Here is a 23,583-nt window from a genome sequence, read left to right on the forward strand (position 1 = left end):
TAATTGACCAGAAAATTTACTGGCTAATGAACTGAAAGGTCCAGAGGTGGGGCTGACTTCAGGGTTGGCTGACCCAGCAGCGTGTGGTCATCAAGGAGCCAATTTCTCTCCATTTCTGTTCATTGCTGTCTTATGGTGTTAACTTCATCATCGGGCTCTTTGCTTCAGTGTGATGGCTGGAAGTAATTGGGGCTTCCTAATTCACATCCAGCCAGAGAGAGTGAGAAAGCTTCCCCACAGGAACCAAACAGAAATTCCAAGTTTCCTGCTGATAAGATCACCCCCGAACCCACCCTTGGGGCTCTGGTATGCCAGGTGCTGAACGGCATTGATTGGGATTTGCCCGGATTAGTAATCACCGTGCGGAGAGGAGTGAGATCCACTGGGTCCCAGAGCAGCCCTGAGTGGGTCGTCTGTGGATACACGGCCAGCTCTTAGTCCACGTGGTACTGAGTGGCTATAGGGAGGATGCCCGTGATATCTGGAACCTGGACCCTGAGTAACTGTGGTGAGGATTAAATAAAGTAGCATATATAAAGATCTCAGGGCAAGTAGATGCGCAAGGATTGTTCAGTTCCCCTTCTGCTTTGTGTTGCTCTTTCTATTTTATTCTTACTTACAAGGTACAAAAAAATGTTGGAAATTTTTTTAGTCCAACTTCAAAGCTCTAGCAGATGGTTTTGATTTTGAATGACCTTCTGTAGTTTTCACTGTTGGGTTAGGATCTGGATTTTCAAATTCACATTTGGCTTTGATATAAATTGAATGGCTCTACTTAAAATGATCTTAAGTACAATTTGTATTGTGTAGCCCATGCATGCATAGGGTAGGAAAAGATTTTTAAATGGAAAATGTGAATGAGTGCTTTTAGATCTTGTTAAAACCTATATATGCACAACAGCAATGATGGTAGTATTCATTACCGATCACAGTAATATTTCATCTCTTTTCGAACATTCTTCATGCCTTTCTCTATTAAGATAAAGGTGACCTTCAAGCTATTGAAAAACTTAGCTGATGTCATTGCCAAAAGTGAATAGTAAAAAAGATGGGGCTATTCACACTTGATGAAAAATATTTCTGTGGTTATTCTATGAGGCAAAAGGCAGAGATAAAGTGGCCTCTGTCCTGTGGTATTCATTTTTATTATATAAGCAATTGATAGCAAAAGCAAAAAAGCAAAGTTATAACACTGGTTTTCTGTTAAGTATCTAACTGAAGGTGACAAAGCACGCATTATTATTTTTGTGATTGAATATCTAGTTAACTGTATCAAAGCAAAATTTCTAAGACTTCTCAATTTTCATTTTCTGTTGCATAATATTTAAGATACTATTTTGTAATATTTTATATTTGTAATTTAAAAACAGTGCTTAAAGGTGTGCCTGGGAGGTGCTGTTGGTTAAGCTCTGATTCTCGGTTTCAGCTCAGGTCGTGATACCAGGGCCATGAGATCAAGCCCCACGGGCTTCTACGCTTAGCAGGGAGTCTGCTTGAGATTCTCTCTCCCTTTCCCTCTCCGCCCTCCCTCCACTCTCTCTCTCTCTCTAAGATAAATACATCTTAATAAAAAAATAAATAAAAACAGTACTTAAAAGTTATCGAAGTAGTGAGAATAAAAAATGAATGACCTGGGTCCTGTTCTGAAGGATCCCATAATCTAGTAAGGAAAGCAGACATCGAAATAAAACATATATGCAGCAGTCAGTATCTGTATAGAAATTAATAGTGTGCTATTGGTAAAAAATTAAAACAAAATTTCTCCTTTAATGGAGTCACTTAAATCTAACTTGGGCAATTTGATACCCCGTTTGTGGCCTCGACGTTTGCTGGCCCCGCAAGTCATCCTGTTACTGTTGGAGCCTCTTTGCAGGCGTTTTACAGACGGAGTCATACCCACTAGTGAGTCCTGTAGTTAAGTGTTGTGATCAGCTTTCAAAACAACCCAACCAGAAAGACTAGACTGTAGATTCACATCAGAAACTATCAGTAGGCCGCTCACTGCTGTGGGGGTTGTGTTGTTTCAGGAAACTTTTGTTTTTACTATATTCATCTATAGATACGGATACTGAGTTTTGCTACGCAGTGAGCTCCTTACTCTGGGTCTTGGACAAAAAGGTTTGGAAGCTGCTGGGCCCGCTGATGGGCACCTGGCTTCATATATCGGGCCGGTGGGGAGTGCATACTGGGGCAGCTAGCCCAGGACAGCATGTTGATGTCTTAGTTCTGTTACATGTATCATCTAAATTCAGCACTGCTGCCTTCTTTCATTACCCCCTTCCCCAACCCCAACCTCTCTGGGCTCTTGCAGTGACCTCCTTACTGCCCCTCAGTGGCCGTCCCAGGAGCCACTTGCAGCCGTAGCCCACGGTCACCGTCAGCCAGTTGATTGGGTCCTTTGGCAGTATCAAGTCCCCAGAACTTGCGGTCCCGGGTCACATGCTTCCATTGCCCTTAGAATTAACTAAGAGAAGCTTTTGCAAAAGATAGGTTTCTTCCCACCAATGCCAGTGCCTTCCTTAACTCCACATGCAGAATCTTAAGTCTAACAAGGGCTCCGGGATTTTCATTTTTGCAGTAGTGCTCAGTTATTGCGGTGCGGGTGGTCTGAAAATCACACTTCGGGCAACAGTGTTCAAGATAAAGGCACCGGCATAGCTGAGTTCTGGTGAGAGCCGTTTCCCTGGTCCATGGTTGGCACCTGCTCCCTGTGTCCTCACAGAGTGAAGGGACAGGGAACTCTCTGGTGTCTCTCTTAGAAGGCACTAATCCTTTCACAAGGGCTCTACCTTCATGACTGAACCACCTCCCAAAGGGCCCGCCTACTAATGCCATCACTTCCAAGGAGGTAGGATTTCAGCATATGAATTTTGAGGGGACGCAAACATTCAGACTGTGGCCCTTGATATCTAAGATTTTTTTAAATCATAATTTCAAGTGGGTACAAAGGATGATGTAATTCTCTATATTTTGAATATTGACATTAAAGCAGAACTGTTACATAGCTTTGTATCCGGGGTGATCCACAATAACAGTGATTTGTTAACGACCACCATTTAAAAAGTATAAGAACCTTTAAAAAGTATAAGAACAAGCACATCTTTAGCATTTAGAAAAGTTGCATCTTTCCTTTCTGTCCAACGATTTGTATGTTTCCTCTTGTCAAAGAGAAGCTAGCTGGGCACTAGTTAAAGGCAACAAAGACAGATTTTATTTAGTGATAACTACTGCAGCAGGAAGGACAGGGCTCGCTCCTGGAGTTCAGCTTCTCCAAACAAAAGGCAGGAGACTTTCAGTGCTGGGGTGTGCCAAAGGACGGGCCCAGCCTGGGTGGGGTGGGGATGGTGTATCCATGGACTGGGGCATCCATGTTTCGTGATTGACACTGACCCGGAAGAGAAACCAGCTTCTGGGGTCTTTATGACAGGAGATAGTGGTGCGCGTTGGAGCTGGGTGCTCGACCCTCCCACAGGATCTGGAGCAAGGGCAGGTTCTCTGAATGTTTGCGTTTCAAAGAGATACTTCCAGGTGATAAGGATATAAGAAAAAGAGTAAGAACTTATTCTGTATTGAGTTATTGTTTCAGTCATGCATTTGATCAGAACAACACAGATATGTTAACTTTTGATAAACAAGAATCCTAAAATTAAAATTGTTTAAAATATACCTCTTAATGAGATGCATGGGGCTTTAAACGTTGCTTTTTTAATTAATTTTTGTGCCCTTCAATGAGTGTTACGTATTGCTAGATTGAAATTGCATTCCACATCGGTTCTTTATATTTTTATGGGTTTGAATATTTAAAAACCTGGTTCACAGTGCTTGGGGAAAGAGTTTGTCATAGGAGTGCCTCTCAGGTGTCTGTCCTCCGTTATCAGCGAAAAAATCACATCATGATCTATGGTTAAAAATTATTTTTAATGATTTATCAACTGACAGTTCTATTAGATCTTTCATAAATTTTGTTGAAAGTACAAGAACTGGAAACCTTGTGACATGAAATAAGAAACTCATTACCTAATTGTTGGAGTCCTGTCATACACCAGTATTTTCGGTTGTCCTTTGTTTTGTGCTCTGGAACTTTCTAGACTCCAGGACGATGTGGCAGTCAGATTCAGGAAGAGTGTGATGCACGTCTGTCTTATATAAGGGGAGCAAGGCCTATGTGAACGGCGAGCTGAGAAAGAGAATAGGTTTGACACCTTGACCTCCAGAATGTTCTCAAGATCAGTTTTAGGACAGAGGATTTGGGTAAGGGGAAGTTTTAGAAATGGATTCCCTTAGAATCATCTACACTGCTATACCCTTCAGAAAAGCTTTGTGTTGTGCTGCTGGCACACGTACCCCAGCTGAGAACCACTGGCCTAAAGGAGAAAGTGTAAGTTCCTCCCCGTGGCACCCCGGGGACCCCAGTCCCAGCCCGCTTTGCGTCTCTTCCCCCGAAGGACAGTCTTCTGCCCAACCACACACACAGTTTCCGTTCCGGCCGCCACAGGCTTTTCCTCGCTCCTAGAACAGTGACTGTCTGGGTCTGGCGTGGGAGTTAGACTGGAGAAGGAGGCGTCTAGCTTTTCGTGGCAAGTGGTTTGGGCAGGGGGCTAGCCACGGGGCATCAGACTCCTGGGATTGTTTGCTGTTTTTCCAAAAACGCTTCTTCCTTTTTCCCGCAAATACACCGTTAGCTGCTCCTGTGCACCCACCCCTCTGCTCCCCTTTCTCTGAGGCAGTGAGCTGCTGGGTTTGGGGGAGGGTATTCTGAGGGTATTCTAGAGTCACAGGCACAGAACACTCTCTTTTATAAAAGCCTTTTTAAAGTTCTCGGGCTGCTGTCTCTGCCTGAAATCCACCCCACCCACTTCGTCCACAGGAATTATGCTCAGTTTTCAAGTCCTGTTTCAGCTTTTACCTCCCTTCTAAAGACTTCCTTGCCTTTCTAAGACAAACTTCTTTTTCTTGATGCACCCACGTCCTTCGTTTGTACTCGTTGCATTTTATAAGCGCTTATCTTTGGGTTGGCTTTCCCAGGATGATGGATGTTCTTCCAGTGTACGTCCTGTGTACGTCCTGTGCCAAGGCCAGGGCTGACATATGGTAAGTGGGGGAGTGTCCGTGCTTGAAAAGGAGGAGGGAGAGATGGAAGATTCTCTGTCTTCCTCCCCCTCTGCCCCTCCCTCTACTTGCGAGTGTGTTCTCTCTCTCTCAAATAAATAAAATCTTTAAAAAATTATCTGCTGAGCAAAATTGATCAGCTTAAGGAAGCTGCAGATGAGGAAAGTTGTCTCGGTGAATTTTGGGTCAAGCCATCACCTGAAAATGATAGTACTGATCCTGTCAACTTCTGCTTGAGCTCCTTCCCCTGGCGCCTTCCCAGCCGTGGTGGTGAAGCCCTGTCCCATCAGCCTGACAGACAGGCCCTCCGTGTGGTCACCGCTGCTGGGTTCCTCCCCATCCCCTGACGGCCCTTCGCACGCACACTCCGTTCCAGCCAAGCCAGCCGACTCCCAGCTTCCCCTCTTGCTCCTCCGACCTGCGGCTCTTGGAATGATTCTCCGGTCCTCATGCCTCCTCACTGCTGAGCATTCTCCTCAGGAGGGGCCGCTGTTGGCAGGTGTCTCCCCGCCTCCCAGCCTTTCACTTCCAGGCAGGACCAGGCTCCCTTTCTGAGGCCTCTACCGTGCCTCCTCCTCATCCTATTGCTGTTCTGTAAGGATCACGCTGCTTTGTCATGTCTTCTCTCTCTCTTTCAGCCTAGCCTTTCCCTTTCCTGGGGGCGGGGACCTGGTCTAACTCTGTGTCGCCAGCCCCCTGCCCAAGGTGACTGTACAGCATGCGTTCACCAGGTGTGAATCAGAGCAGTACGCGCCAGTTCAATGTCCTTGTGTCTCTCCTGGGCGGCCGCGCTGTGCCGATGGCCTACTTCGGGTCCCAGTTTGTTCCTTCGTTTGTTTCAGGTCCTTTAAAATATCCTTTTGCAATTTTAGTCTCCAAAGGCCTTCTCACGGGAACGGGTCATTGCCAGGTCCATGGCAAACTGGAGTCTCTCGGCCCAGTCCGGACCACAGGTTTCTAGGGACGCCCAGAGAGCATGTCACTTCACTGCGCTTCTCAAGGTTCTCTTTCCCCTCCTCTGTTGATCAGAGTTGAGGGATTTAAGAGTCATTTTCTATTTGTCTGCCATTGCTGGACATTGTTTAGGTGCCAGAAATACAGAGATTTTAAAAAACACAGTTTCTGGGATGCCTGGGTGGCTCAGTAGGTTTGCCATCTGCCTTTGGCTCAGGTCATGATCCCAGAGTCCTAGAATGGTGTCCCGCATCGGCCCCCTGCTCTGCGGGGAGCCTTCTTCTCCCTGTGCCTGCTGCTCCTCCTGCTTTATGCTCTGTCTGACAAATAAGTAAAATCTTAAAAAAAAAGAAAAAAAGCACACAGTTTCTAGCCTGGAGGACCTCCTTGTTTAGTCAGGGAGACGTACAAGTACCTGGATGATTTGAATGTGGTGTAATTCTTCTTTGATAGAGGTAGGCACAGAGCGCCTTAGGAACGCCTTGAGTGTTTATGACCTTGGGGAAGAGATCATGTCAGGGATGCGTCCAGACGTGTGAGCTCGGAACTGACTCTAAAGGCACAGATGAAGGGAGGCTTGAAAAAGAATGATACTTTTTACTCCGATACCTACAGGTTCATATTTTTCTTCAAAATAAGATTCTTCGACAGTGTGTTTTCAAACAGGAACTGAATAAGGCATTGTTATAGAATTGCAATCCTCAGTGTATGTTTTGCCTTCTGTGGCTTCTAATTCCTGTACCTCAGATTCCGTAACCAGCCTGGCACTCAAGGCCACTTATGGTTTATTCTCAATTCTCCTTTCCAACTAGAACTGTTTAATATTGTAGATCAGGGGGTCAACCAGCCTTGGCCCACAGGTCAGATTCAGCCCCCTGGCTGTTCTTGTTATAGCCCTTAGCTCTGGTTTGTTTTTACATCTTTTTAAAGGATTGTAAAACCAACTAACCAACCAACCAACCAACCAACCAACCAAAGACTGTATAACAGAGACCATTTGTCCTGTCAAGCCAGCATATTTTCTACTCTTTCTAACTGCAGTGCCCCCAGTGGCTATACATGTATCGTATACCACGGGTTCCCTCCTCCCCCCCAACTCTGCTTCTGCTCTTCTTCCTTTTAAAAATGGGGTCATTCATCCATTCATTCACTTCCACATTCTACAGATTGGGCAGTTGTTATGAATGAGCCACCATTCTGAGTTTTGGGTTCTGGGATATAACAGTGAGAGACAGCACATGGAAACATAACATGTCAGTTCTGAGGAAAAACTAACACAGGGCAAGGGGAGAGAGGGATACTGGTTAAGGGTGTGGGGAGGGCTAGCTTTTCTAGAGTGGTCAAGGGAGGTCTCTCTGGTGAGGTGGCATTTGTGCTAAGTCCTGAGGAACAACCGTGAGGATACCTGGGAAACATCTCAAGCAGAGGGACTAATGTGCGGAAAAGCACAGAGGGACTGCACAGAAGTCTGTCTGTCTGGTGTGGAGCAAGAGTGTCAAATAAAAGGGAGGAAGAAGGATTAGACAGGGAGGGTGGGGCGAAGAACAAATCCTAGCGGGCTTCATAGGGCTTTGAAGGCTGAGTTTTTACTCTTAGTGAATTGGGAAGCTGTTAAATAGATTTGAGCAGAGGAATAACACGGTCAGATTGATGTTTTTTAAAATATCACTTTACTTCTGGGTAATGCTGGAGTACCCAGTTTGCCCCAGGATCACAGTGGCTTAACACAATGAAGGTTGATGTTCCTTCATGCTTTTGTGAGAGACTGTAAAGGGCTCTACCACAAAGCCGCTAGGCGTCCAGGCTGATGGAAGCTCTCCCGTCTCGTGTTGGTGCCATCTGGGACCTGCACCGTGCGGACTGCCTTGGCTGGGAGAGAACGGAGGCTGGGTAATGATGCGTGGGAGTCCTATCTTGCCTTGGCTCAGAAAAGAAATGTGTCTCCTCTGCTCAGACTTTCTTGGCTGGAACGTGGCTCATGGTAGCTGCAAGGGGATTGACAGCTGTGGTGGGGCCCGTGGGATGCATCTGTTGGGTGAGCACTGTGCTCTCTGCCCTGTCAGGAGACCAGTTAGAACCAGCACAGTACAAGAGAGGCGCTGTGGCTTAGCCCTGAGGGGTGGCCTTGGACGCGGGGGAGACTGGGTAGAGTCCGGTGGAGTAGAGACTGGGTAGAGACTGGGTAGAGTCTTTCCAAGGTGGTCCCAGTAAGATTCGTGGCGATCAGGGATACCTCCTCAGTTTCTTGCCTCCCCGCCATCTTGTTTCTTACACTAAATTCGATTTCTTTGAGCCTGGCTCATGTTTTCTCTCATTTTTCCACAGGGCCTATAAAATAGGTGTTGAATACATACTTACCGAGTACCAGAACAGTTTAGCCCCTTAAGTTAATTTTACAAAATCTACATTTAAAAAAAAATAGTTACTAATTGCTGTCAGGGAATAGTTTTACAAAATCTTCGATTTCTCGTTATAGAAATATGTGTATGAATGAGGTGTTAATGCCATGGGCTTCAAAATAGAAGGTTTAAAATAAGAGTACTTTGTGGCTGCTAGAGTCAGTGAAGAAACTGGAGTTTTTCACCCCGGTGGTACATTTTGTCAGTCTTTTTGTCTTTTACTATTTGTTTTCTCTATCATGGAAGAGTTTAAGGAAAATAAATCTATTAGGGGGACGCCTGGGTGGCTCAGTTGGTTAAGCGGCTGCCTTCGGCTCAGGTCATGATCCCAGAGTCCTGGGATCGAGTCCCACATTGGGCTCCTTGCTCAGCAGGGAGCCGGCTTCTCCCTCTGCCTCTGCCTGCCTCTCTATCTGCCTGTGCTCACTCTCGCTCTCTCTCTCTCTCTCTCTCTCTGACAAATAAATAAATAAAATCTTTAAAAAAAAATAAATCTATTAGGTTTATTCCGTGAGAAACTTGTATTTTTTTTTCCTTTTTTTAAGTGGGCTCTGTGCCTAGCTGGAGGCCAGTACGGGGCTTGAACTCATGACCCTGAGATCAAGACCTGAACTGAGATCAAGAGTTGGTTTTTTAACCAACTAAGCCACCCAGGTGCCCCAAAACTTATACTTCTTAGTCTCACCCTATAGTCTTTCACTGACAAACCTGTTTTTATAAAGAGCAAAAAGCTTAAATGTCCAATGAAGCAAAATGCCCAGTCCTTCTATCCTCTGTCATTAACATTATTCTGCCTCTTGTACGGGCCCTGGCTCCCTCAGGAAAATTAATTTAGGGTTGCATTTGTTTACACTCTATATTCTTAGTAACTGTTGGGTTATTTAGTTACTTTGAAAGATTATTAAAAATAAGGGGTGGAAAGACTTTTCTGATAACATTGGTGATGAGGTCCAATTATTTAAACTCCCAGGAAATTCACTTGCCTCTAGTGGCCATTCTTTGGCCATTCCGTAGCAGGTTCCAGGAATACACAGATGTCAGTGCGAGGCCTAGAACTCAGTATTGCTGGGCAGCTGGAGGCTCCATGCGTAGAAGCAGGTGCTGATGCACTTGGCGGTTGGGGCAGATGGCCCGCTGGTGGACGAGCCCGTCTGAAGAAACAGATGAGTCCAGGATGACTTGGATGTGTCTCAGTGTTGAAACAGGAGTTGGAACGTGCCTTGCCAAGAAGAGAGGAGAGAGCATTTTGCTGAGAAAAGACACCTAGTGACACCAGGAAATGATGAAAAGTTGGGGTATATGGAGCGTAGGGTGGGGCTACAATTATATTTGAGACTAGAGGAGTAGCTAGGAGCCAGCTCATGGACGTCCAGAAGTACTGTACCAAGGGATTTCCCAAGCATATGAAAAGGTTTTTTTCTAGAAGGGATTACATGGCAAATTGATTAGGAAGAGAAATAAGACTGCCTGGTAGAAGGTGGCCTGTGTACTCTATCAGTTGGTCACATTACAAGTCAGCTTCAATTTGTTGAAGCTTATGGCGGGTAAGGCATTTGCTGATTGTTCTACACATGATCTCATTTAAATTCTGGAAATGACATTGTATGGTAGACGACATTTTTCACATTTCACACATGCGGTCAGGTTGCCTCGTCCCCCAGCAGTGAACAGGAAGCAGGGGCGAGTGCTCTTCCTCCTTACCGGCGGCTCCGGGCTGGCTGACAATGGCACGTTAAACCTTCGACAGCCACGATCTCATCTGGACCTGTCCCTGGACACAGAGACCACCCGTTTCTCCCAGGACGCTGCTCCCTGGACGTGTGAATTGCCCGCCCTGTCCCTGCTCTCTTGCTGGTCCGTGGTTGAAAGTCTTCCACACCCCTCGGTCAGCTAGGAGAGAAGACATTTGGGCAGCTGGTATAGCCAAATTGCCCCCAAACCCGGCTTTCTTGAGGAGACAAATATGAGTGAATAGAAAGGAAGGGTTTGTTCCACCATATTCTTACTTGTCTTTGCTCCTGTGGAGTGTCCAGCCAGCGCGCACCCATCATCTCTGTCAGAGCCTGTGAGGAGGGGGACACGGTGAAGTAGGAGCTGTGTGATGTGCGGGGAGAGGGCAACCAAGGCACTGGGGCTGGCTTTTACTCTTGTCACTCACTCGAGGAACCCCACCATATCCCAGAACCTCCCTGGGGCTCAGTCTTTCCATCCACATGATGGGCAAATTCAGGAGGGCTATCCAGCCATGAAAGTTCTATTATCTTCTGTTTCTCCACCACAGAAAAGAGTTCACAGTGTATGCGAGGGAAGAGAAAAATGTGAAGGATGCTTACCTGTCAGTGGGGGCTTCTGATTTTGTCGTATGTCACGAGTGGTTGGAGGTAGCAACCTGGCTACAGAGTTTACTGGAAGCTGCATTTGCAGGGCACACACTTAGTTACAGTTCAGTGGAAATCATACTTTCCTAAAGTCACTTTTTACCCATATGACTATGGGGTGAAGAAAATGTCAGCCATCTGCGTTATACAACATGAATTCTGCATAGAGTGACTTGGAGCTGCTGGGAAATGCGAGGTTGGGAGGGGTTGCTCTCCTGGCATGGTCACTGACGCCATGTTTGATGCCCGTGGCACTTTTCAAAATAACCAGAGACACACAGTAACTGATTTTTAAGAAATAATAGTGAAGATTTTGTCCTGGGACTCTGTTTTTATTTTATTTATTTGAATTAACACAACATCCTTTGACTCCTGCATCCATAACAAAATGACTATCACATATCAGAATTCAATAAATACTTGGTAGGTAAAGAAAGGAATACGACATTATTTTAGAAAATTTGGGAAGTTGAGAACAAAATTGCTAATAATCCCAACATGTTAACATTAAATCAGTAATGTGTGTATGTGTGTGTTCAACTGTACACACAGGGTTAGCTTGGACTTTAATATAAGCATGGCATACACCATTTTATGATTTCTGATTCCTAAAATTTAACATTCTATGATAAGCACTTTCCAAATTGCTGTCCTGGTTTCATAATTCTGATTTTATTTTATATATTTTTTAAAGATTTTATTTATTTACTTGACAGAGAGATCACAAGTAGGCAGAGAGTCAGGCAGAGAGAAAGGGGGAAGCAGGCTCCCTGCTGAGCAGAGAGCCCGATGCGGGACTCGATCCCAGGACCCTGAGATCATGACCTGAGCCAAAGGCAGCAGCTTAATCCACTGAGCCACCCAGGCGCCCATAATTCTAATGATGGCATTAGTTGTATCTAGTAATTTATCATAAGTTAGTTACCATTTCTTTTATTATCAGGCAATTAGATTGCTTTTGAGTTTTTATTTTATAGTCTTCTTCCAGTTAAAATCTTCATACCTATACTATTTTCTTCTTTTTAATTATTTCCTCATAATAAATTATCAGCACTGGTCATTGTGGTTGTAAAAATGACTGCTCCTTTTTTCACTGTAACCAGTACTCTGTTTGAACACTGGTTTCCTCCTATCACCACCTACTTTTGCATATTAGCTTAGCATTTAAAAAAAAAAATCTGTATTTTCTAATTTAATAGCTCCTCTGGTCCCTCATGTTGCTGTTTTCCTCAGCGAAGGAAAGCTAATATCACATAAGCCTGTTCGCCGGTTCAAGTCGTCTGCTAACCTTCCACTTTGGTTCTCTCTGCCTCTCTACTGTCTCACGAAATACGCCGTCTCTGATAGCACTGGGCGGGCTTGTCTCACTGGTCCAGTCCCTTTTTGTGTTGCAGCTGTCTGTGGAAGCACGGAAGGAGATGACCGAGAAGGCTGTTCAGACAGTCAAACATTTTATTGAGAAGCCACGGAAAAGAAATTCAGAAGACGACACGCAGGAAGCCAGTGACTCTAAACTGACCTATGCGGATGCCCTGAGTCATCTGGAGAAATCGCTCGCACACCTGGAAACCCTCACCCACAGCTTCCTTGTTTCTCTGAAGACTAGTGAGCAGGTAATGAAGTCAAACTTGGTCCCCGTGCTCGCTCGCTCGCTCAGAGAACCTAAGCACAGGCTTTCATTTCTCCTTTCAGGCTGTGTTAGTGGTTTTGCTAGGGTTTGCGGCCTTGCAGATGTCTTTGAAGATGGTCCTCAACCCTTTGTCTTTTAGCTTCTTCGGTCTGTCTTGTTTTGTCTTGTTCTATCAGTTTTTAGTTCTTTGGAAAGGATTTGAGGCCACTTACGGGGATTTAGTCTCTGGCAGGGAGGAGGTGGGAGGGGTGAGGGGGGTAGTCCCTGGAGTTGAACCCAGGGTGGGTGCCTGGGGGAGGGAGCAGTCACTGAAGCTGAGGAACCGTCAGGACGGCGGTTTGCAAGCCCGACGAGCTGGTAGGCGTTTTGCTCTCTCAACTGAAAAAGGATAGATTTTTTTTTCTCCCTCATTTTCAGAAAAATTCAGAAAGAGCCATCCATGCCTGCTTCAACAGGTTTCTTTTAGTTATATGCACTCGTCTTTTTTTTTTTTTCTTAATTTCTTGTTTTCAATGTCATTTTATTATTGATAAGAAGTTTTTTGGCTAGTAAAATTTTTCCTACTTGGTTTCCAGTTGCAACTCTCGTGGTGTCTCAGAAAATGCTCTCAGGAGAGTGGGGAGCCACTGCCCATGAGTGGACAGGAGGCCCAGTGTGTTAGAACAGCTCAGGGAAACCCTCTGTAGCTTTTGTAGCTTTTCCTCTGTACCGTCGCAGCCAAGAGAGTTTTAGCTCTTCTTTCCCATAACTGAGAAGTTGACAGATCCATCCGTAAGTGGTTTCATATAAGTGTAAACAATGTTTAGATGTCTAAGTAATTTTGCATTTGCCCCTTTAATGTGGATGGTAAATGAAACCATAAGTGGTCACTAATCTCCCTTTTCTTTTTCTCAAACCATACATATTGATTGAATTGTATTCTTGGCTTATAAAGAACTATTCCTGATAGAAAGATGGGTCAGTGGAGAGCAGTTCAGATAATGAACAAATGGAAGGCTTCAAAATTTGTATGAGACTCATAAATGCCAAGCCCTCATGGAAAAGATGATGGGAAGAATTCAAAAGTTTGATAGCAGTTTTATTTCATTTTGTGTTTTTCAGTGCTATTAGCCAGTCTAATGAATCACATTAGATGATGTACAAGCAGTAGAAAAGGCTTTGCAGGGAACAGATTGGCTTTACCAACCCGGATTTTATCCTACTGACATGTACGGTGCTATAATCCGTAATTATGAGAACTATGGTAAAATTGGAATTCTTCAAGTAAACGTGATTATACTTACTAGTATAAAATATTAAATACTTATTTTTTTAATTAAATATACTGTGCTCAAATCTGGAGAGTTGTCATTCCTGTCCTTGGAACGAGTATTGTCTTTGAGTGACTAGAATAATGGATATGAGGCCAAGGGAATCATTAACGGAAACAGCCGTTTGTTTCAACTAGGCTGTGATTTAAAGCTACCAGTGGCTGCTTGCAAATGCCCTTCAGTCAGACCACGGATGGTCCAAGACAGCAGACTCCTGTGGACCTGTTGTACTTTTATTTGGGCGCTTTTCGTAGCAAACACTGGAGATCACTTTCAGCCTCATACATTTGTCCCTTTTACAGTCAGACCTTAATTTTAACCTCTTTCGTTATACACCAGTGAAAGAAGATTCCCCTGGACCCTAGGTTTAGTGCAGTCTTAACTAGAGGCCTTTATCCCATGTAGGCTCAGGTCCCTCCTGCTCAGGACGGACACGAACAGGTGCTCTGTTGAATGCACGGGTACCTTCTTCTGTTAGAAGTTTCACAGCAGAGAGAAGAGTAAAACGAAATGTCCTGTGCCCAACTCCCAGCCTCACCAAGGATCAGAATTGACTTCTCTTCTGCATATTTCCACCTACCCTCACCCCGCCCCCCATGGATTATTTTAAAGAAAATCCCGCTTATTGTTTTACTTTAATCCATAAATACTTGCACATCTTTTTCTTGAGGATATGTGGAAACACACCACATAAAAAAAATTAATGGCAATTCTTTTTTTTTTTTTTTTTTTAAGATTTTATATATTTGTATGACAGAGACACAGCAAGAGAGGGAACACAAGCAGGGGAAGTGGGAGAGGGAGAAGCAGGCCTCCCGCCGAGCTGGGAGCCCAATGCGGGGCTCGATCCCAGGACCCTGGGATCAGGACCTGAGCTGAAGGCAGACGCCTAACAACTGAGCCACCCAGGCACCCCAACAGCAATTCTTTAATGCCATCAGCTATTCAGCTAAATGTTTGGATTTTACACGGTGGGTCTGAAAGACTAGAGAGCGTCTTCAGGATAACTTGAGAAACTACACATACCCTGGAAAGCATTTTTAACACTGAGTGACCGTCAGTGTTTGGTGTGATGAAAGCCAGTAGCTTGTGGCCTGTTTTCGCACATTATTTGTTGTCACATTCGTTCTTACAGACATTATCAGAGGAGTGGGCGGTGTGGCCCAGGGGCAGAGAGATGGAGTCTTTCGGATTCTGACCCCCATTCCCCGAATCACTGGCTGTGTGACTTTGGGCATGTTACCGTACATCTTTGGTTTCCAGTTTACTTTTCAGTAAAATGGAGCTAATTAAAACTCCTCGCAGGGTTATTAGGAGCGTTCAACCAGGTGACACACGTGTACCACCTGGGCTTGCGCAGCAGGCGCTCGTGGGTCTGAGCTGTCATGTGGTTGTAGCCTGGTCACAAAGACAGAGAAACTAATACTTCATAAGCTTTACTTTGGACCTGACATTGTGCTGGAGGCCTGACTTCTGTATTCTCTCATTTAATGTTCACGACACCCCTAGTCGCAAGAATCTCTGTCCTCACCCTCATTCTGCAGCCACGGAAGGCCCACAGACTACGGACTACACTACAGGCTGAAGCAAGGATCTGTCCTCAAGCCTGGTGTCCCTGGAGCCCAGGCTCTTACTAACCACTGCCTGTTCTTCAGTGCGGGTTGGAGAATCTTCTAAACGTGGCTTTTACTGTGTGATGTAGACCCACTGGGTTCCTGTTTGATTCTCAGGCGTCGCATGCCGTGTCTTTGCAGGAAGTGCTGCGCAAGTATGGCGACCTCTATGACCTGTCCCGGTCAGAGAGAGAGAAAGTTCATGACCAAGCTGTGGCCATGTGTCTAGACGGCCTCCCTCTCAGAATGATTGAGCAGCTGCTGCAGGTGGCCGTGGGCCCTCTGGACATCTCGCCCAAGGATGTGGTGCAGAGCGCAGTAGGGAAGATCGTGTCCACGTTGAGGTAAGCTACAGGGGTGATGGTTTGCCAGGAGTAGCGCTCATTTCACAGTAACGAAGAAGAAATTCCATGTGTGTAGAAGCATTTTATAAACAATGAAGTACTTTATAAAAGCGAGAGATGATCGTGAGATCTCTCAGACTCTTGGGTCTTAAGAGATCTTGAGAATGGAGAACCATGAAAATGCTTCCCCACTGGCATTGCGTGTAATGTGTCCTAAAATGAACTCCTGTCTGGCCCCACTTCTCCTCCAGCCCCAGCTAATTCTTGAAATAGGGAAAGGCCAACATGGCCCGTGCAGGAAGTAGCAGAATGTCAGGCCATCTTGGGAACCCAGTTGGATGTTGGCCTCTTGCCTTTTCTACTTCCCCTGCTTTTGTAGAGGCTGCAAAATGGTTCCCAGAAGCACCCCCTGAGGTAGACAAGGCAAGGCTCACCACAGCCTGAAGGAGTTAGACATCTGCTAAGTGTCTCCGAGTTTTATTTACCTGCAGTTAATGGCATGAAACCAGCAGTTGCGAAGCTCTGGCTGTGTCCGTGTGCCCGTGACTTCCTGGGAACGCATCCGGGAGGGCTGGGGAAGAGGGGAAAGTTAAACTCGGAAGAGAATGAGGCATGAGGTGCTTTCCATGAATAATGCAATTAGGCTGAAAGATTCGGTTGTGTTAATGTATTCTCCTTTTAAGCCTTCTTTGTAATTCTGCATTGCTCTTGAGGAACTTTTTGATTAAATGCATGTCAGTTTTCCACAGCCAAACTGAAATCAAATGAGCCTTTATCAGTTTAATTACCTCAGCCTCATACAGTTTTCACCTTAATGATCTGCGCTATCTGGTAATTTGAGAGAGAGAGAGAGAGAGAGAGAGAGAGAGAGAGAGAAAGAGACTGAAAAATAAAATATCATAACATTTTTTAAGAAATAAAAATTGTCAAATTAATAAAGCTTTGTTCTATTATTAGCTTATTGTGTTTTGGTGGTGGCGGTGACTGTGAGAGGCCCCTGCTCGCCTCCCTCGGGCGACGACAGACACTGGGTGGCCGTATTTTGCATCTTTTGATCCATAGCTATCTTCTGATTGTTTCTTAAATCAAGATTTAGATGAGCCTTCCAAAAACAAACATTTTGAAAACTTAGTGCTTTGACGAATTTAGTTTATTTCCTAAAAAATTACACATTGTCATGAATAATTAAAATATGATATGATATTTTTACAGTCATAAAATCCTGACATAAATTATACTTCTCTCTCTTTCCCTGTGCCCAGTTCCATTTGTAAAGACAGCTCTTCTCTTATAAATGTTACGCTGAGCACACAGAAGACGTTCAATAAATGTGAATTAAATCTTTCTGCAGTGGGAGCCAAGGGAGCTTCAGGACTTCAGCCACCTCCTTTTCAAAGGAAAAGAAATTGCTATTGATGGCATCCATAACATTTACCTTCTAGAAAGTTAGTACAATTGAGTAGGCCTAGAACAACAAAGGCACGTAACGAACTGAATCCAGCAGTTGATTTCAATCCTATCACTTAAATTATTCACTAAAACTTATTTTCTTCTCTTGCTTTTTCAAAATTCAGTGGCATCCTAGACATACACATTTGTAAAATGGGCATGATAATAGTACCTCTCTCATAGACTGCTGGGCCCTAAATAGTAGAATGTATGGAAAGCACTTGCACCTGGTAAGTACCGCGTAAATACTAGGGTGTTTTTTTTTTTTTAAGTCCATCTGGAGAATTTAGATGATGATATATTTAATGCTTCAAAATAGCTTTGACTGTCCATTGAGTGTTTTGTAAATGACAGGAGGCAAGTAATTTTATTTTCTTGCTAGGAAAGGGAGCACGTATTAGACCAGGAGCTCCTCAAGGGCAGAACACATTTCATTTCTGTATCTTCAGCACTTGCAGACCCCATACACCTGGCGTGGCTAGGAGCCAGCCGCATCCTCTGCTGGAATCCAGCTGGGAGCCTCTGGGTGTGAGCGCCACGCTGCTCCCCGAGGCCAAGCCCTCTTCTGAATCAGTTCTGTCTCTCTCCCTTCACAGTGGACACAGTGCTGACCTCGATGGCTCGGGGGACCCCCTCCAGGTCCTGGAAGGTGTTGTGGCAGCCGTCCATGCCAGTGTGGACAAGGGGTAAGCCTAGCTCCGCGTGTGTATGTCACCTCATGGCACCCCTCAGAATCTCAGAACTGCTTTGAATACCACTGTTCATGACACCGACAAGAACAAGCAACCTTTCTAGGCAGTTTTGAAGGAAGAGCTGAGGACTTTCTGCCTGAGGAGTGCGTCTGGAGTCATTGTTTCTCCAGCTGTCCTCTTACCCCGTCAGCTCTAGCGGGACACTCCCTTCTCCCCAGATCCTTGTTTGCTGGGGAGAGCATGGTCTCCGCCCACCTTCTTCCGCATGCAGTTGGGAGGGGGAACTGCTTTGAGCTGCCTGGGAGAGAAGGGATTCACATCTCTAGGAGGTTAGCGGGACTGATGAAGGAAACTTTCTGAAGTATATGTATTATTATTATTTTTTGAAAGCTTTATATCCGTTAGGTCTGCCTTGCCCCAGGAATATGACTATACAGGCTTTATAAGTCTAGAAAGGTGTGTGTCTCTAATGCCATTTTAGAGACACACACTCTCTAAAGTGACAGAGAGAGAGATCACAAGTAGGCAGAGAGGCAGGCAGAGAGAGAGGGAGAAGCAGGCTCCCCGCCGAGCAGAGACCCTGATGTGGGGCTCGATCCCAGGACCCTGAGATCATGACCTGAGCCGAAGGCAGAGGCTTAACCCTCTGAGCCACCCAGGCGCCCCTCTAATGCCATTTTTTAAAGCTTAAATTCAATTAATTAACATACAATATATTATTTGTTTCAGGGGTGCAGGTCTGTGATTCATAAGTCTTACACAATACCCAGTACTCACCACAACACATACCTTCCCAATGCCCATCACCCAGCTGCCCCATATCCCCACCCCTCTCCTCTCCAGCAACCCTCAGTTTGTTTCCTAAGATTAAGAGTCTCTTATGGGTTGTCTCCCTCTGGTTTTGTCTTGTTTCATTTCTTCCTCTCTTCCCCTAAAATCCTCTGCCTTGTTTCTTAAATTCTGCATATCACTGAGATCATATGATAATTGTCTTTCTCTGATTGGCTCATTTCAGTTAGCATAATGCCCTCTAGTTCCATCCACTAGATCCAAAGATGTGGATCTTTGCAAATGGCAAGATTTCATTTTTGTTGGCTGCATAATATTCCATTGTATATATTCTACCACATCTTCTTTATCCATTCATCTGTTGATGGACATCTGGGTTCTTTCCATAGTTTGGCTGTTGTGGTCTAATGCCATTTTTAGAAAGAATTTTTCATTCAGGTGCAGTAATAGTGACAGGAAGAACAGCAACCACAAGTTGTGGTTACGTATTTGCCAAAGTTTATGACATCTTTCATGTGTCTGATATCCATGTTGTCCCTGTAAGGCCTCACCCCAATTTTCTTATTTTATTGTATTTTTTTCAAATAATCTCTGCATCCAATGTAGGACTTGAATTCATGAGCCCAAGATGAAGAGTCACCTCTACCAACTGAGCCAGCCAGACACCCCTGTTTTCTTTTTTTAATAGGAAATATGATACAATAATAACGAAGAAATATTTGCGGAAACACTTCATAGTTCATTCAGTAATGTACTTGTTTTCATTTGCATATTACCTTTCATTATGGTGCAAGCACACGTTTTTATATAGCTTCAACCAAAATTCATATTCTTCTTTTATTTATTTGCTACTGTAATTCTTCCCATTTGTTTTTGTAGATTTCCTCGTGATTATTTCTTTTCTTTTTTTTTTTTTTAAAGATTTTATTTATTTATTTGACAGAGAGAGATCACAAGTAGGCAGAGAGGCAGGCAGAGAGAGAGAGGGAAGCAGGCTCCCTGCTGAGCAGACAGCCCTATGCGGGGCTCGATCCCAGGACCCTAGGATTATGACCTGAGCCGAAGGCAGAGGCTTTAACCCACTGAGCCACCCAGGCACCCCCCATCGTGATTATTTCTGATGGTTGCGTGTGTTGTTGCCATTTTCCAGGAGGCCTTGCCCCAGGTCATAGGCCGGGGGAATGGAACCAGGATCCTGGCCAGGCTCTGAGTCCTAATTTAGCCACTCAGATGCCTGTACAGGGCATTTCCATGTTTTGCTTCGTGCCTGAGGCTTGAGTGGAGGAAAAGAGGATAAGCCGTATAGGTGAATCTGGGAAAGCATTGCAGTCAGCCCTCTACGCACTCAGCCTCCTCTGTTGTTCTAAACTCCTTGGCTTTGGGGTCTCGAAGTATAACGAAGCTGTTTTACACCTCTTATTTGAAAGTGGAATGAAATGATCTCTGTGCTCACTGTGTGTCATACCCCTGTGCTGCCTCACAAGGAGTTAGATATGGGGAGGAAATAGCGTCGCCCCTGAGACGCTCAGAGGCTCACATGGAGATGAGCCTTCCTGGAGCCCTAGTTGCCATAGGACCGGGGGCGAGTTCTATACAGGGAGCAAGGTGGACGGGGCGGTTTATTCGGTCTGGGGATGTCAGGGCAGGATACCCAAGGGGTGACATTGGTCCTGGTCCATGAAATGGGAGTCAGTGAGGAGCAGGAGCTGGGGAATGGTACCCCAGGCGGAGGAGGCAGCCTGCGCCCTATGCGTGCAGCAGGGAGGGAGCAGGTGGAGATGCTGCATGGGAAACCCTCAGCCCCGCTCCAGCAGTGCGTCCGGCATCTCTGTTCTGGTCCAGCCTCTGCCTCGCCCGGTGACTGCTGTCCAGCCACGGGATGACACGATCTGAACTGGCAGTAAGCCCCCTCCAGTGGGGACATGGCTAAAAGATTAGAAGGCAGTATTCTTCTTAGTGAATTTCCAGCCAGAAAACATAGGGGAATCCAACTTGGGTTTCTCACATACAGACTCCTTTTTTTTAAAAGCTTTGATTTCCAAAAAGGAAGACATTGGGAAATGGAGAAACAGAGCAAGATCTTACTTTATTTTTATTCCAGAGACACAGCATGACAAAGTCTTCTTAACAGGAAGACTTCAGTGAACATTTCTTTTTTTTTTTGCTTAAAAAAAAAAAAAAAATGAAGGAAGAAAAGTGAAGTCATAACTTTCATTTCTGGCAACTGTATTTTGAATCCACACAGTTAAGCCTAAATCCTTCGCTTCGCTTTCTCTTCCCAAAACTCTGCCTGGCAGATCTCATAGGGGAGTCACTTTCCTTTCCGGGTAGCTCCCTCTCGGGGAGGGTTAGGGTTACCGAGGGTAACCCTCTTGGTCACTCATTACGTGGCCCGATATGGCCGCCTCACGCCCAGGAGGCCAGCCAGACCTGTGTGTCCCCCTCGCCCTCAGGCCATACCCTGCCTCCCTCAGTCCTCGCCCTGAAACTTGACCATGCACTGCCCTCTCTGGCATGTGTTTGGCGAGTGAACCCCCTCTGTTCATGCGCGCTCTCCGTTCTCACGCAGTCACGTGCTCTGAGGCCAGGCCCACACCAACCCACAGCGCTCCTGGCAGGTAGACTGCACGGAAAAGTCAGAATTTGCATGTGTGTATTCATGGCTATCGCCAAGTGTTTGGTTTTGTGGCTAATTTTTAGACAATTTATATCATCATCAGCATGTCCTCCTTTAACCTTTTATATGGATACAAGTCTGATTCGCGTTTGAACTACAGCTTCTGCTTCATTCACAAAGCCCTGTGTCCCTCCTCTTCCGCCTGTGCTAAACGTTGGCCTCATGCAACCATGGCACCCGGACAGGCCGCCAGGGGCGTGTCTGGACAGACAGACTTCCTTTCCAGCGGAACCAATTCTTGCCTCTGGACATCAGGGCTAAGTATTGTAAGGATTTGAAATAGTGTCAAAAAATCTTTTGTAGCATCTACAATTAAAGATGAGATTAAGGTAATTAATTATTGAGAGGCTCAGGCACATACATTGAATTTTATATAAGTGTATTTTCACTCATGTTTTATGTATGTCTGTAACATATTTTAAGAATATAAATTTCCTGGTTGGGTTAAGAATTAGTTGATTAGATTGCTTAAGAAAAATGGGCTTATAAACATTACTAGCTAAAACAATTTTTCTAGAACAATATATTTGTTAAACCTAGAGCTAAGAAAAGATCATCATGCATTTAAAAACAAAAAAGTAATGAACGTCGATGACTCAGTGCTGAGATCTTCAAAGTGGCTTTTCGGGAACCCACTTAATCCTCACAACAATCCCGTTATAGTGTTGTTATTGCCCCCATTTCAGATTAGGACATGATGCTCAGACAGGTTTGGTCGTGTGTCCGGGCTCACCCAGGTAAGGACTTGCTCAGAAGTTCCTCTCACCTCTCATTGAAGAGCCTGCAACGGACAGGACTTCTCAGACGCCACTGTGTGCAGGAATTGCCTGGGGGTCTTCTTAAGACACAGATTTTACTTGAGTAGGTCTGGGTAGGGCCTGAAATTCTACCTGTGTAACCAGCCCCCAAGTGCTGCTTTGTCCTCGGACCGAACTTGAAGGAGCAAGGTCTTGGCATCACTTTCCCCCCTTTCCCCGCCTTTTACATCTCCTTCCCTCTGCCAGGGCCTCTTTTCCTCTTCTACCCCTGCATACCCCACTCCTCTACCTTTAGACAGCTTCTTAACAAGAATGAGCAACCCGTGTGAACCAGGACATTAGTGATTCTCAAAAGGATGTGCAGAAATAAATCCACTCAGAGAACAGACAATTAATGCAGAATTCCTCTGTGCAACTATTCAAAAAGGAAGAAAGATTTCCTTCAAAACTATTGAGTATTTTGGAAGTTGTTGTTTGTTTTTGTAAATTGCTACTTAATCACAGTCCGGCTTCAGTTGTCTGAAGGCTTCCTGGATATTGAACAGCGTCAGATCTTTCAGACTTCATTGAGCTCTTTGGTATTACCTGGGGATTTCACAGTATTTTTAGAGCTTGGAAAATAAAAGAAAAAAAAAAAAAGGAAAGAAAGCCCACCAAAGTAAATTGAATCTGATTTCTTCTTAGTCTTCATGCTCTGTGGGGCAAAATAAATCATCAGCTGTCGCCTAGGTACCCACAGTGCACGAGCATTGTGTGCTGTCGTCCTGAGCCCTGCTGATAGCCATGGTCACCAGTGAGGCTGACGGGTCCACTGTCCTGCGGTATTTCTCAGGGCCACCTCAGGCCATACTGAGGACTTCATAGCTGTCATTTTTGCCTCATTTTAGCAAGATGTGCCCAGGCTTTTACTGATAAACGAACCTCAGGAAGAGATTCTGGGTTGGCATACATTTGGGAACAGCCACGAAAGGGTGGTTATTCATGTTTGCCAAAAAGTTCAGACTTGAGATTGGAGTTGTGTGTACATCAAAATTATTTCCTTTGTAGGAATTTTTCTTTTGATAGAATTTGATCATGTTAATTATTTGTAGGAAGTCACACTTTTTCCACTATGGCAAGGCTATTAGCATGTTATGAGTTCATTTATTTGCAGTTCTCTTATTCCTGGCTGAGCGCCAATAATGGAAGCTGTTACACTGGGGAGGGTCTCCTCCACGCAGCTCCGAATGCAGTGAGGCAAGTGTGTGCGGCATGTGGATCAATGACCCGAGTTGTGGGGTCTACGTAGAACAAGAATATTGGGGTCTCTCACTGTTCACTCACTTAGGTTTACTTGCTTCCCCTCCTCGCTCCCTTCTTCATCTCGCCTAGCCTTTTACACATCAGGGTTTGCACACGTATTTCCCGCAGAGGCCAGGCAGGTGACGTGAATGAGCGAGGTGGGCAGGGCTTACAGAGAAGAAGGAGGGGGTGGAGGGTGA

The 23,583-nt window shown here is 45.1% G+C and overlaps 1 protein-coding gene across 2 annotated transcripts in view; it reads left to right on the top strand.

Moving 5' to 3' along the window:
* The window catches only part of LOC111154100 (neuroblastoma amplified sequence), a 333,307-nt gene that overhangs the window by 265,679 nt on the left and 44,045 nt on the right, over nucleotides 1-23,583 (top strand). For both annotated transcript variants that reach the window (XM_022513484.1, XM_022513482.1), the window contains exons 45-47: nucleotides 12,235-12,453; nucleotides 15,535-15,737; nucleotides 17,783-17,872. In XM_022513484.1, coding sequence (XP_022369192.1) covers nucleotides 12,235-12,453; nucleotides 15,535-15,737; nucleotides 17,783-17,872 — 512 coding nt within the window. The remainder of the gene's footprint in view (nucleotides 1-12,234; nucleotides 12,454-15,534; nucleotides 15,738-17,782; nucleotides 17,873-23,583) is intronic.

The sequence above is a fragment of the Enhydra lutris genome, unplaced genomic scaffold (assembly GCF_002288905.1).
Source record: "Enhydra lutris kenyoni isolate GAN:26980312 unplaced genomic scaffold, ASM228890v2 scaffoldscaffold35, whole genome shotgun sequence".
Classification (NCBI taxonomy): Eukaryota; Metazoa; Chordata; class Mammalia; order Carnivora; family Mustelidae; genus Enhydra; species Enhydra lutris.